We start from the raw sequence: 15,160 nt of genomic DNA on the forward strand, positions 1-15,160 counted from the left end.
AAAACTGTTGTTACAAAAGAGAAAGTTGACTTGGAAGAAGACATAAAAAAGCTGGTAACCACTGAACCAATTGAGGTACAACCAAAGCCTCAACCAAAAATGAAAATGGAGTCAACTGTTGTCACTACATCTGAAACTGTAACAGTTAAAGATGGTAAAACAGAGAAAACTCAAGAAAGCAAAACAACTAAAAGGGTTTGGAATCCAAGAACACGTAAATTCGATGAAATTATTATCGAAGATACAAGAGTCACGGATGTAAAACCTAAACCAGTTGAACCAAAACCAACTAAACCAGTGGAAGCCAAACCAACTGTTGAACCAATCACTGAATCTCCAGTAAGTAAGACTGTTGTAACCAAAGAGAAAGTTGACCTGGAAGATAACATGAAAAAGTTTGTAACCACTGAACCAATTGAGGTACAACCAAAGCCTCAACCTAAAATGAAAATGGAGTCAACTGTTGTCACTACATCTGAAACTGTAACAGTTAAAGATGGTAAAACAGAGAAAACTCAAGAAAGCAAAACAACTAAAAGGGTTTGGAATCCAAGAACACGTAAATTCGATGAAATTATTATCGAAGATACAAGACTCACGGACGTAAAACCTAACCGTTGAATCCAACTAAACCAGTAGAAGCCAAACCAACTGTTGAACCAATCACTGAATCTCCAATAAGTAAAACTGTTGTAACAAAAGAGAAAGTTGACTTGAAAGAAGACATAAAAAAGCTGGTAACCACTGAACCAATTGAGGTACAACCAAAGCTTCAACCAAAAATGAAAATAGAGTCAACTGCTGTCAATACATCTGAAACTGTAACAGTTAAAGATGGTAAAACAGAGAAAACTCAAGAAAGTAAGAAAACAAAGATGGTTTGGAATCCAAGAACACGTAAATTCGATGAAATTATTATCGAAGATACAAGAGTCATGGATGTAAAACCTAAACCAGTTGAACCAAAACCAACTAAACCAGTAGAGCCCAAACCAACTGTTGAACCAATTACTGAATCTCCAGTTTCAAAAACTGTTGTAACAAAAGAGAAAGTTGACTTGGAAGATGACACGAAAAAGCTGGTAACCACTGAACCAATTGAGGTACAACCAAAGCTTCAACCAAAAATGACAATGGAGTCAACTGTTGTCAGTACATCTGAAACTGTAACAGTTAAAGATGGTAAAACAGAGAAAACTCAAGAAAGTAAGAAAACAAAGATGGTTTGGAATCCAAGAACACGTAAATTCGATGAAATTATTATCGAAGATATTCAAATTACAGATAAAGAACCTAAACCTTTAATTTCCACAACTATTGAACAAATTGATGTGTCGGAGCCAAAGAAAGTGAAAGACAAGAAGTTGCCACCTGGATTAGACCTTGAGGAAAGCAAGTCACCTCATATTGCTGAAGTTGAAACGGTTCATACTCCAAAAGAAAAAGCAAAGTTCTTCAAAAAATCAACCGTATATCCAGAGGAAAAGTTAAAACTGAAACCTTTTCCAGTGAAGAGTGGGGAACTTGTCCCAACAGACTCACCTGAGGTTGTAAGAACGCCAACAAAACAAACAAGTTTCTTTCCCGATACTGAGGATATATCGGATAAAGTTGAAAAGAAGGTCAGTGATAAAGTTTTAAAAACAAAACCAAAAGTTAAACCCAAAGTTAAGCAGGAATCCACCGTTGTCAGTACAACTGAAACTATAATTGTTAAAGGTGGTAAAACAGTAACAACTCAGGAAACCAAGAAAAAGAAAATGGTTTGGAATCCTATAACAAGAATATTTGATGAAGTGATCATTGAAGATACTAAAGGTACAGATAAAGAACCATCTTCTACAGACAAGGTTGTTCCTAAATTAACTGTAGAGCCATCTGTTGCAAAATCTACTTCTCCAAAAGTGGAAGACAGTGTTGATGCTTCTCTTCAACCAAAGCTTCAACCAAAAATGGAAATGGAGTCAACTGTTGTCAGTACATCTGGAACTGTAACAGTTAAAGATGGTAAAACAGAGAAAACTCAAGAAAGTAAGAAAAAGAAAATGGTTTGGAATCCAAGAACACGTAAATTTGACGAAACTATTATTGAAGACACTAAAGTAGTTACAGATGTGAAAACCAAGCAATCGCCTGCAGAACCGACTATTGAAAAGAAACCTAGTGCTGATATGTCAGAGATTGAACCTCAAGCGTCTAAGCCAATTCAACCTAAAGAAAAGATCGATTCTGATATTGGTTTGATAAAATTAGATTCAACCAAACCAACCGAGGTACAACCAAAGCTTCAACCAAAAATGAACATGGAGTCAACTGTTGTCAGTACATCTGAAACTGTAACAGTTAAAGATGGTAAAACAGAGAAAACTCAAGAGAGTAAGAAATCAAAAATGGTTTGGAATCCAAGAACAAAACAATTTGATGAGACTGTTCTTGAAGACACGAAAGTCACTGACACAACTGAAAAAACAGCGCCGGAGCAAATTTCAATCACCAGTGTCGTGGAGGAGGGTTCGCAAGTGGAAAAGAAAACTAAATACATTTTCAATCCTAAAACGAGGTCGTTTGATGAGGTTGTTGAAACTGTGGTCGTTCAAAAACCAAAGGAACAAGTCAAAACATCTACGGTTGACGAATCAGTTGAGTCAAAGAAAAGAGATTCGATTCAATCGTTGAAAGGTTTGGTTTCAGACATTGATGACTTTGAATCTAAGCCGAAATTACGTAGCAGCAGTAAAACTGTTGTTTCGAGCACATCTGAGAGCGTTTCTGTAATTGATGGCGTACCTGTAGAATTGAAAGAAACCACAACCACAGCTGAGTCGTGGAGCTCACAAGGGGACAAGCAAGAAAAAACTAAATTTACAAAAGTAAAGTTCGGGAAAAAGCAAACTTCCAAGTCGTCTTTGTACGAGTCACCTGTGTTTAAAAGGTCGATCCGAAACGCTGAAACCGAGGAGGGTGAGGCAGTTGTGTTTGAGTGCGAGATCGGCGGTACTCCGTTGCCCGAGGTCTCTTGGGAATATGGAAAAAGGAGTGTTGAGATTCCCTTTGAAGGGATAACGTTGTTTGATGATGAACAGAGTAAGGTATACAGTTTAGTTGTTTCGAACCCAACAGTCAAAAAGGATCATGGTAAAGTAGTTAAGTGCACGATCAGAAATGTTGCCGGCGAAATGACCAGCTCCGCTGCTCTGTCTGTTGTTAAAAGTAAGTTTGTTTAAAAACACAATTAGGGCTTTTGTCTTATGATTTTTATTACATTTAAAGAAAAGAAATCAAAGAAATCGTCCGCAAAGACCAAAACTACCAAAGGCAGCGATAATTATCCGGCTCAAATCTTGAAACCGCTCTCCTCTACGAGGGTAAAGTCAGGCGCCAACACTTCATTTGAATGTTTGGCGTCTGGATTCCCAATCCCGTCCGTCAACTGGTATTTCAACGGCCAGGAACTTAGTGCAACATCTCCGGGTGTTGAACTGACGTATAAGCCAGATAAACCTCGCAGTGACGCGATGTGTGCATCACTACACATACGTAAAGCCACATCCGAACATGGTGGTATTTACGAGTGTGTGATCGGCAACGATACAGGGTCGGCAAAGTCGAGCGCGAACTTGACCGTAATAGACCAAAAGCAACAACTGAAAGAGCCCACAGGTTTTTCTAAGTTGCGGTCATCTGTTTGACATCATACGACATTTCAATTCGAATATATATTTATAAACTAAAAGTTTAGGGCCAAGTTATTAATGATTTTTTCACGCTAAACCGAACGCGTTGCACTCAGACCTTTTTTACTGAGATTTTTTGAACATATATTGTTTAGAATATTCTATATTTGTATAGTCCAGCTACAACAAAGAACTTCATCGTCATCTTCGTTTCTAACATCAATTGCAAATGAACACCGAAGTAACTTTTTTTTGTATCTCAGGGCTCTTCAAATCTCCAGTGCAAGAGGTGGAAGAACAAGCTGCACAAGAAGGTAAGTCTCATTTGTTCAAATAACTTCATTTGTTCACAATATTTTCATCCGCTTTCCATTCTATTATCTTAAAGCAAGTAGGCCTGGTTTAAAAGTGTATCAAAAATAAGGCTACCCCAATTCATGCAACTGAAAACAACTTTAAACCGCCTACTTGCATTGAGATTAACGTATATTCATCCGCGCGCTCGTTCATTCGCTTTGTTTTCGCCGAAACTTCGCTTCTCTTACTTCCTTCTTCGCGTATTCTTCGGATTCTTTCTTTTCTTGCAATTTGAGTCACCTGTTCTTCTCTCACCGGTAAGTGGGGTACCCTTATTGTTGTAAAACGTTGCAATACCAATCCCTTTGAACGCGTTCCAAGTTGTCCCATTCTCGCGTAGAAAAACATTACTCGGTCGATTACGAAGACGACGATTCTTTGCACGTAAGAAGCTCAATGACTGGAAGGCAATTTACAATTCAACGAACTGAAGTCAGTAGACTTGTGGGGAACTATATTTGTCAATCTGATATCGACCCAACACTGGCTAACACCCCAATTCTGTCAAGGTAAATATTAACGTCGTATGAAATTTTATAGTATATAGAACAGTCAGCACGTTATATAATTTCTTGGTCAAGCCAAATTTTAACATTTTCTATTTAAAATCACAGGAATCGCCCGATTAGTGAGTTAGAAGACGATTTAATTCGTCCAGCATTTACACAAAAGACGAAAAGTATATCTGTGAATAGATACGATACTGCCAGGTTCCATTGCCGATTCATTGCATCTCCCAGACCTAACGTGGAGTGGCTTCACGCTGACCAACACATAGCCGTAAGTTATTTAACATACCACATGTGACCTCTGTTCAAAATGACCCAGTCGTGTTATAATCACTGTTCCAATTATGTATCACTTTTTAAAAATGTGTATGATCACTGATAACTAAGATTTATTACTGTTCAAAAAATTTTATTCTGTTATAATTTTCAGAAGTCGGATCGTATTGTGAGCACACTCGAGCGAGATCTATATTCATACGAAGCTCACCTGGATATACATGAGTGCGCACCAAGTGATGCTGGAGACTACAAGATCGTCGTCTCTAACCGAGAAGGCCAAGTCACTTCAACGGCCCCTTTGGTTGTAACTGAACTTGTTGTTTCTAACGAAGAGAATGAACGCGACGTACGTGGTGAAACGATGTTTAGCCATGATTCAGATCATGAAAGACCAGCTGGAGTGACGCCCCTGAACTTTTCCGACGAAGAAAGCGTGGATAACAGCAAGACAATGCGTAAAAGTGACACTGCCTCGTTAACCAATACACCAAGGTTCCCGTTCTCCCCAAGGCGCTATTACGAGCGCAGAGAAGGCAGATCTAGCTTGACAATTGACTCCAGTCGGGGCTCGGAAAATGGCAGCCCGACTAGGCGATCTATTTCAAGGTCGTCAGATTTCGAACGATCGCTTTCGTCTCTTTCTTCTGTGTCGTCTATCTCTGGAACGAACGAAACGCAAAGAGAAAGGCTGAGCTCTATTCTCTCCGACGTAGAAAGCAGCGAATCGAACGAGAGTGTCTCTGGCGATCGTAATGGTTTTCGTTCGAAACTGTCGGAACAAGTGCCCGACTTATTTAAAGCAGAAACTCCAGCTTCAGGCGAGATTTCTGTAGATTTACCAGCAGCACCAGAGTGCGCTCGAAGTTCGACGTATGACAGCGGAGTTAGCGAAATGGGGACAAACTTGTCAACTAGAACCAGTGCATTGAACGGACGCTCTTCCTCAAAGCGACGACCGCCAACCTTCCTAAAAACTTTACCTTTGAAAGACTTAATTATCCAGCAAGGGAACTCGTTATACCTGTCGTGCCAGGTTGACGCCCAACCTAAGGCTAAAGTCGTGTGGATGAAAGACGCCACCAATATTACCGCTTCTTCAGAATACAACTTTGATGAGGAACAAACGGCGGACAAGTCATCACAAACGTACAAGCTCACATTACATGATATTCAACCGAGACACAGCGGAACATACACAGTGTCAGCCTTCAACTTGTATGGTGACTTGTCGTGTCACTCCCATGTCAACGTGCAAAAAACAGGTCAGTTATAATACAGCATGATTTAATATGTCCATCTGCAAATATAATGTGCATGATGCTTAAAGTCATGTATGGTGTTTTGTTGTAGAAACACAACCACACTAACATACATATTAACTATAATGCCTTGACTTTATCAAACTTTTGTATTTTGAGAAGATGCATGTATTTAGAGTTGGTTTCGCCGTTTTGTTACAAATTCATTAAGTCGTAAGTTCAAAGTAGCCAGAAGCCCAGACAGTAACATATCAGCATGAAGACGTTCAAGTTTGCATGAATTCCACTTTCACGCATGTCGTTCTATATTTGACGTATGCACGCTTTCCTGCCACCAAGGTAAGCAATGTTTGTTTTGTGCTTTGCTTATAAATATGTAATATGACTCGTCACGCGTCTGCATTTCTGACTAAGTTATTATGGCATGCATAATGCTCGAGTGGACACTTTTGGTGTTATCATAAATATTTTATAATTTCCAACTAAAGTCGATGTAAATATAAAGTAACTCCACAACTCCACCATTTTAATCATTGCAACTTATAACAATTAATTTCTAAATACATTTTACAGATCTCGACCCGACGTCTCAGATTCCTGATGAATATCTGAACTGGGAGATCGGCGCACTAGATCACGGAATCAATAATTCATCAAAAACACTCTTGCGCGTCACTAGAAATAAAGAGTTTTGCCATGAAAGCAACAACAACAACGCCCATCAACCAACGACGCAAGGTTTTGTCCACGACGCTGTGGTGGGACAGTTTTCCGATGCTGAAAGTGCGACCGAGGTTTCCTGCGATAACCAAACTAAAGAAGTTCTCGACAACGATTTTCAAACTCTGAACGATTCCGGTTCAACTGAAAGCACTCTAACTGAAGAAGAAATCTCCACAGATCGTCGTGAAGACAACTTTTCTCTTTCCAGCGACGATAACGAGCCTTACTTTACATACGAGCTTCAAAACACAACCGTCCAAGAAGGCGATGAGATTTTCCTCGACTGCAAAATCAACCCCAACCGAAGCGTGCCAATTATTGAATGGTTTAAAAATTCAAAACCGATTCGAATTCAAGATGGCTGCGCAATCGAATCTGAAGAAAACGGTTGGCAACGACTGAGGATCCGCAACTCAAGGTACGTGTATTGCTATTGTTTGATAATTGATATATATTGTACTTTGGGCTAATGTGGGATCATGGCCTACTCAACTCAATACTCAATGTATTGAGTAGGCCATGGTGGGATACAGTTAGCACCTAAATTTCATATACCCTGATCCTGTTTTTAACATTTAACAACGCTCTTTTAAATTCGTGGTCATGTGATTATATGATTCTAAAGATAATTCGTTTTCTACCAAATGAGAGGAGAAAATAAAACGAAAACATGTCCCATCTTACCCCACCCTGCTATGCGTTCATTATGTTTATCTAACTTTGGGTATTTTTCCAGGTGGTCGGACGATGAAGGTGTTTACTCATGCCAAGTAGAAACTGTGTATGGCGTCGCGTGTTCCACTGCCGAAGTTTACGTTGAAATGTCGAAAGAAAAAGTTTTCGAGATACTGAACTACCATGAGCTTAAGAAAGCCGATGATGAACCGAAATCACTCGTACTGGCTCCTCATCAAGACTTCGAAAGTAAGGAAAATGCATCAGAGGACACGAATGAATGTGAAAGTACAACTGCAACAAAACCTGAAGAAGTCGCCACCAATCTAATAGACGTAACCGACGATCCAGACGATACAGACGCTTCCAGGCCTGCCTCTACTGATATATGCAACAGGCCAGCTTCTTCAGAAAGCGAAGGCAGGGCCAGCAATACGCCCGAGTATCAGAACGCCTTCCTCTGCACACAGGAGTTCGTAGCACAACATGAAGAAGAGAATGAAGACGTGGATTTTGATTCAGAATTCGAGACTTATCAGCGACAAGATTTATCCCCAATATGGGAAGAGGACGAAGATCACGTGTCACGCACCTCATCATCACTTGCAGAGAGTGTGCGTTCGACGCCCGCCCTCGTCACTCGTGGTTCATTCGATTCTCTTATGTCGTTCGAAGCTCACGAAAAGTTGATATCGTGTATTGATACTCAATGTAAAACAATCTCAGAATCAAATGATGAATTTACTGAATATGAATCGGAGTTGGAAAAAGTCTTAATCACTCCCACGCTGTCGAGAGCCGTCAAGCAGCAGTCGCCCGCTATCAATGACGCCTGATAACATTACGCAAAGCGAACCTGAGGTGGATGAAGATTTTACAGAATATGAAAATCACAGTCAAAGTGAGGTCCAAACTAAAGGACTCGAGCCGGAGGAAAACGAAAGCAAAATAGAATCGAAAGACTTTGACGAAACCGTAAAAGTTACCCATGTGTTGAACGAGGCTGAGTTAGAGAATAAATCAAATCCTGAAGAATCTGGTGTGGTTGAACCCCCCGTTGTATGTCCTCAACAAGAACCTGAACAAGAATCTGAAACTTCCAGCCAGTACACAGATGATGATAGCGACTCAAGTGACACACTGGAAGAAACTTTCTGCGATTTTCCGTCGTCCACGTACGAGCAAGCCGTTCTTCTAGCTCGGCCTCGAAGCTGTGTCAGCCAGCAGAGTTGCACTGAATATCATGCAACACATTCGCGGCCGCAAAGTGTGGAGCGTAGCTTACCACTCGGCTCACTTACACCAAGTGCGATGGCTCACCTGATCGAAACCGACACCGATAGTGCAGAAGAAGCAGCTAGAACGAAAAGCGCCATGGAAGACGACATTAGAGGATATGATTACAACTTACAAAGGGACGATTCCACTTTCGACCTCAAGGAACTGATGAAACAGACGAACCGATGCGCTGCTTTTCTATCTCCACAAGCCGACCCCACAAACCCAAAAGAAGAGGGAAATACAGAAGGTCAATTCGACATAGAGGACGAAATGATAAACACAACGAAGCCAACAGAAATCTCAAACGACGAAGAACATTACGGCTTGGCTCGTTCAAAAGAAAACATTTCATCCAGAATAAACGATAGCGCCTTTGACACGGTGTCTAGCTTTGAAGACGACTTTATGTCTTGTATCTCAGAAGGATCCGCTACTCCCACTGGCCGGTTGTCACCGTTCGATCCAAACGACTGCTTGTCTGATGCAGGATACACAACTCCTCCCGAAGGAGACGAAGGCGTCGCTCTAAAGTATTTCGAAACTGAAGGTCCCAGCTCGTGCGAAACTACAACAGGCGAATTGCAACCAATCTCTGACGTGACCTCTCAAGGCACATCAACAGCAACAGGCTACCACACCCCACCGAAGTTTTACTACATCATACCACCAAAGTTTCTCGGCAAAAAGTCGGTTCAAGTGTCCGTTTTGCGAGGAGGGACCGCTTTACTTGGGTGTTCGTTGGTTTCGCATCCTGAAGCGAAGGTTGCTTGGTACAAAGACGGTCGGTTGATGGATATATACGACCGTGTGTCCCAGGAAATCAGTAACGAGCCGCCATTGGATTTGCTAGAAAGCAATGGAATGCATGAAACCTCAGATGTGGATTTTTCTCACGTTGATGCCGGGAATTCACCAAGATTGGACGTTCATTACATTCTAAAGATCAATAACGTTGTTATGAAGGACGAAGGATTATATATTTGCAAAGCTTGGAACGTTGCGGGAGTCGCTACTAGGATTATACGACTCGCTGTGCTGTTGCAAAAAGACTGGAGCTAAGCTTCAATGAAACTGGACAACTGTTTGTAAATTAAAGAATGCCGTGATGGTTTTATGTTTTATTCACTGTCGCCTTATCTTGCACATAAATTAAAAGTTTTCTTTTCCCGATAAAATTACCTGTTAAATACGTCGTTAAATTTTACTGCATGCGTATTAAAGCTAATTTAAAATACATTTACGCGTGTTTAAGCAAATCCAAAAGAAAAGTACACCACGTGTGTCCTTTCAATTGTGGTTTAATTTTTTTATTGCATTCAGATGTACAGACAGACAGTCAACCGAGGAAATCCAGGTTTCCAACGATCGTGAGCGGGCAATCAAACTTCCAGCAGCTTCAACAAACCGACGTGTTCATGCAACAACCGTCAATGATGATGAAACGGCCAACAGAGGTCTCTGTGCGAGGAAAAAGAACCAAACCCGCGTTTAAGCGTCCTCTCCGTGATATAACCGTTGAATTTGGATGCCCGGCAAGATTCGTCGCAGTGGTGACCGGTCACCCGACCCCGTTAATCACTTGGCAACACTGCGGGAATATTATACAAGACAGTCACCGGTACAGGTACCTTATGGAAGGCAATAAACATAATCTAGTTTTGCCCAGTGTTGACCACGAAGATGATGGTGTCATTACATGTACAGCAACTAATCAAAGTGGGCAAACTACCAGTACTGCTCGACTGACAGTGGGTCAGAACTTGAATATTTCTGAACCAGACTCCTACGACGCACCCTTTGAAATGTCTTCCAGCAGTAACGTGACGATTGTCAACAGCATCGAATGTTCTCGAACTGACGAAATGTACCACTCGGTAGATGGCGCAAGTGATTTGGACTCTGCAACATACAACGCCACAGCCACTGATATGCAATGGACATCTATGAGTGAAAGTTACGCTACCACTATGGAGATGTACGAAACAGAAGACTCGCAGACAACGGCAAGCGCCTCAGAAATGACCACTCTATCCATTTCAGAACTCGATTCCACCTTCAGCAACCAAACTGTCGTATCTCAGAAGACACACACTCAGGCATCGAAACCTACAAAGAAGTCGAAAAAAGTTCGAATCAAGAAAGCGAAGCACACAAGTACTGGTCAAGGCAACGTCCTAGACAAGTCCATTGCTGCTGATTGGACTGAGGAAGTTCGGAAACTGATCCGTGAAGAAATTGACGAACGCGAGAAGATGCACCAGGTAGTAAGACCCGAACCTGAGATGGTAAATGATAAAGAACTTGAAAAATCGTTGGCTCCTCGGTTTGTGAAGAACATTTCCGACTGCGAAGTTGGAGTTGGCGAAACTGCTCACTTTGTTTATATACTTCAAGCTGAACCACCTGCAGATATATTGTGGATGAGAAACGGAAGTCCGATTTCACTGGATAAGAATAAAGTTGGTGATGGTGTCAACAGCGCTACTGATGGTAATATTGGAATAATTAACGATGAAGGCGCTGGCTGTCTTGTTATAAGCGAATCTGAGCCTCACCATAGTGGGATATACGCGTGTGTTGCGTCGAACGAACATGGAAGCACGAAGTGTACAGCGACGCTGTTGGTGACTGGGCATCTTGCACATGTTGATAGAGTGGAAGAGATCACTATCGAGCAACAGCTTGTTCATCGGGAGTCGCAAACACACGAGTCGCGTATGGATCCAGACGAAGACCGAAAGATCAGAGATGCTTTTATGGAGCTGGAAAAAGCGGAGAGGATGCGAACCGTTGCAGATGTTGTGATCGATGAATCTAAAAAAGACGAAGCTGTTGGAAAACCAGAGAAACAAAAGGTTGAGAAGCCAAAGCGGAAGAAAACGCGCCGAAAAGCCGAGAAGGAATTCAGCAGATTTGGCGACAACGAGACCGGTGAAGGTTTGAGCAATGTAGATAGTTGCACTCAGCTTGTGTATGCAGTCAGAGTCAGCGAGCACCAGTTCCAGCACGACACTGTTAGAACTCACAGCACTAGATTAGAACTCACTTATTGTTACGAAGCACTATTTGTATGGATCAAACCCAGGGCTGCACTGATATTGCACAAACACGCTTTATTTTCTATCGACACGCTTTTCACGTTTCGAAATATGTCTTATCGAATCACTCGCACGAATTGCGTTGTACACAGGTCGCTGACAATGCATGTTATCTCACATAATGCCTTTAGAAAAATGTAATTCTAAATCAACAATTTACAATTTTATTATTTTACAGAAGAAAAGTTGCAACCGCCAACATTTGAAGAAGAACTCAAAGTCTGCAAAGTTCGACCTGGAGAAACCGTAAGATATTTTACCAATTAGGCGTCTTTAAATGTATATGGTAGATCTTTACCCAAAGCTTTCTTTCAAAACAGGTCAAACTGTCATGTACAGTCTCGGGTTCCTCGCCCATTGAAATAACATGGAAAAGAGACGGCAAAGTCATCGAAGCTTCTTCTAGGTGCAAAGTGAACACAAACGACAGCAATCCATCTTTGGAAATACCAGACGTCTCATTCAGGTATTCTAAAAGTTAACGGGTTCGAGTCTCGATGCGGCTACTATATTGTTGGCGCGTCTTTATATTGACTTACATATGTGGTAACTTGAAAGCTGGGACGTGATGTGTGAAACAGCACACCGGTGTAATAGTGACTGGCGTTTCCCCGGCACGCGAGTATAACAATTGAAATTCAATCATTTTCATATTGTTAACTAATTATCTTTCTATTTAGCGACGCTGGCAATTACTCAGTCACAGCGGTCAACCAGTCAGGCTCTGCCAGTTCCACGGCTTCAGTTATCGTTGAAGGTCGGTAGTGGTTGTGAACCAGTATGTGGAGGAAATGCTTCTGCACGATTTTGCTTGCCGTCACGCTGTTGCGTTTTATTAAACATTTTGTTCGAAATTGAAATATTTGTTCCCCTGCACATTTTGCGAGTGATATCGACATTCGTTATTATTTTGTTTCTTTTACACTGTGTACATATTTTATAAAGTTATAGTGCATGCGTGTTTTATGTTACTGCATCAGTTTGCTCACATTCGCACATAAAATATAGAAGCACTGTTAAACGAATGGCGCCCATACTTATTGTGTTTAAAGTACTGACATGATGTTACTGTGTTATTTCTTACTTTTATTTTGGGCACGGTTTGTTGTTTATTTTTTGCACTGTAATCATAACATTGTGATAACTTTCAAGTGTTTTCGCCGCTACCAATTTTGCTTACAATACGAAGCATGACTTTAGCTTTACTATAGCTTGATAATACAACAACCCTAAATGATGTATGTTGTATTACAACCACCGTATATATACTTTATAATTCCCTTCTTCTCTTCATCTCTCCTTTAACTTTCTTTCTTTTCGACTCTAAGGAGTCTCTCCTGCTTTCATCGAGAAACCCGAAGGTGGTACATGCCAACTTGGCGACACCTTTGAGTTCTGCGCTGTCGTTTCGGGAATCCCCGAACCTGATATTTACTGGAAACACAACGTAAGTGACTTCATTTCAACTTGGTATCAGCCGTGTTTGACAGATAATAGCTATCAGCTATTTTGGTAACACTAAGTTAACTGAAGTACCAGGACTATATCTTGTCGTATAGCGTATTGTTGTGTATGTAGCATACATCTTATTTAAGCCTGTCTATCGACGTCAAACTCCTGTCAACACCTTTCCGAGTTCACACAACGATTATCCGGGATTATGCCGGCATGAGAGTGTGACGTCACACCCTCTCCTATTGTAATTATCGCCCTGTCATGTCACAACGTCATCACCTACGCTGCTTGTGCGGCAGCTGCTTGCGCCTAGCGTTACATAAAAGCCGAGTACAGTCGTCGTAACTTCACATTCATCTGTAGGGTGCTCCAGTAAGAGACGACAACCAGCGAACCATCACAAGTGAGACAGGGGGACAGTATCTTCTTGAGGTTAAAGACCTTGCGTTAGTGGACGCTGGGAAATACGAGTGCGTAGCCGAGAACGAAGCAGGACAAGCTTCATCGACGGTTACTCTCGTTGTTGAAGGTACCTGAACGACTTGTATAGCTAGCATAGTCATGATCGACACAGCGGCAAAATATTCACCCACAAGTTGTATATACGTGGTAACTTGTAAGCGGGCACTGCATGCAAGAGAACAGTCCTGTTTTAACGAGTATCACTACTTAACATCTGGAGGTCCATAAGATCATAATGCGTTTCAATTTGTAGAAGCGACGTTGGTTGATACGCTTCGAAGTATGGAGTCTAAAAAAGACGTGGCGCAGACAAGCGCTAACATAAAGTTCGTTGAGGAACCGAAAAGTCAAGATGCCGCAACAGGTATAACGTCTTTCTATGAACACAAAGAGTATATTCCTTATGTTGGGCAATTCTAATCATTTGGAATCCATAGGCGACACCGTGACTTTCACCGCGATCGTTGAAGGCAATCCCGAACCCGTAGTTAAGTGGAACAAAGGTAAGTGGAGACAGATCAAGAACTACGGGCGGGTGAAGATTGCTCACGATAAAGAAACAAACAAACATACCCTCACGATGTCAACGCTTGACAAACCCGACACTGGAATGTACAGGTATGATATAGTTGCTGGTATGGTTATGTTTATTGATGCAAGTCTAACTTCTGGTATTCCTCAGATGCATTGCGAGTAACGCATCTGGCGAAGTTTCAGTTCAGTTTGACTTGAGGGTGACCGAACAACTTGTTTCAGAAAAAATGGATAAAGCGGAACTTAAAAAGTAAGTTGCAACGCCTTCAGATATACGGAGTCGTAGTACAATGTACGCATAAACTGAACATTAAAATGCAGGCCCGCGCAAAAAGAAGAACAAAAAATTGACGTTGCGACAATTTCGGATCTTCTCAAAGAAGTAGACCCGAAAGAATACGAGAAATATGCGAGACATTACGGCATCACTGACTACAGACAGCTTCTTTCACGATACGAGGAGCTTCGATCTAAAGAGCCAAAGGTTTGTTATGTAAATATTTCACGATATGCTTCCAATATGTATATTCACCCACGAAGCTACAAAGGTGGTAACTCTTAAGCGGGCACGAGGTGTATGACACACAAAGATAAATAAGCTACAGACATTCAACGTAATTACCAAGTTGTATTTGAATTACCAGGACGTGGAAGCTGAAGCCGAAGAAGTCGGTGCCCTGTACAGACTCATGGAACGCAGTTTGTCGATTGACCAGCCCGTAGAGGTGGTGTCAGACCTGCAGGATGTGGCTGTAAGAAAGGGACGCGATGCTCGCTTTACTACTGAACTAAACATCAAAGTACCGGGAATTGAGATCAACTGGTATGTTGTACAAACTTGTTTTAAAGCTATT

The 15,160-nt window shown here is 41.5% G+C and overlaps 3 protein-coding genes across 4 annotated transcripts in view; all 3 read left to right on the top strand.

Annotated features, from left to right (window-relative positions):
- Window positions 1-1,207, top strand: part of LOC113474549 (proteoglycan 4-like) — a 3,536-nt gene extending 2,329 nt beyond the window's left edge. Inside the window, exon 2 of the mRNA XM_026836052.1 lies at window positions 1-1,207. Within this exon, the coding sequence (XP_026691853.1) occupies window positions 1-621 (621 nt within the window). The 3' untranslated portion in view covers window positions 622-1,207.
- con (connectin) overlaps window positions 1-15,160 on the top strand; it is a gene marked incomplete in the record, with an annotated part of 129,125 nt that overhangs the window by 30,638 nt on the left and 83,327 nt on the right. For both annotated transcript variants that reach the window (XM_026835743.1, NM_001278993.1), the window contains 12 exon segments: window positions 3,938-3,988; window positions 10,078-11,694; window positions 12,034-12,101; window positions 12,176-12,321; window positions 12,536-12,612; window positions 13,184-13,302; window positions 13,674-13,839; window positions 14,026-14,136; window positions 14,210-14,390; window positions 14,455-14,556; window positions 14,628-14,790; window positions 14,951-15,129. In XM_026835743.1, coding sequence (XP_026691544.1) covers window positions 3,938-3,988; window positions 10,078-11,694; window positions 12,034-12,101; window positions 12,176-12,321; window positions 12,536-12,612; window positions 13,184-13,302; window positions 13,674-13,839; window positions 14,026-14,136; window positions 14,210-14,390; window positions 14,455-14,556; window positions 14,628-14,790; window positions 14,951-15,129 — 2,980 coding nt within the window.
- Window positions 8,054-10,048, top strand: LOC113474550. Its single transcript, XM_026836053.1, has one exon. The coding sequence runs from the start codon at window positions 8,302-8,304 to the stop codon at window positions 9,814-9,816; it is 1,515 nt and encodes a 504-aa protein (XP_026691854.1). The 5' UTR covers window positions 8,054-8,301; the 3' UTR covers window positions 9,817-10,048.

This window comes from Ciona intestinalis, chromosome 9, assembly GCF_000224145.3.
Source record: "Ciona intestinalis chromosome 9, KH, whole genome shotgun sequence".
In the NCBI taxonomy this organism is placed as follows: Eukaryota; Metazoa; Chordata; class Ascidiacea; order Phlebobranchia; family Cionidae; genus Ciona; species Ciona intestinalis.

Coding starts and splice junctions, on each gene's coding strand:
- LOC113474550 (XM_026836053.1), top strand. CDS start 8,302: ATGACGCCTGATAACATTACGCAAAGCGAACCTGAGGTGGATGAAGAT.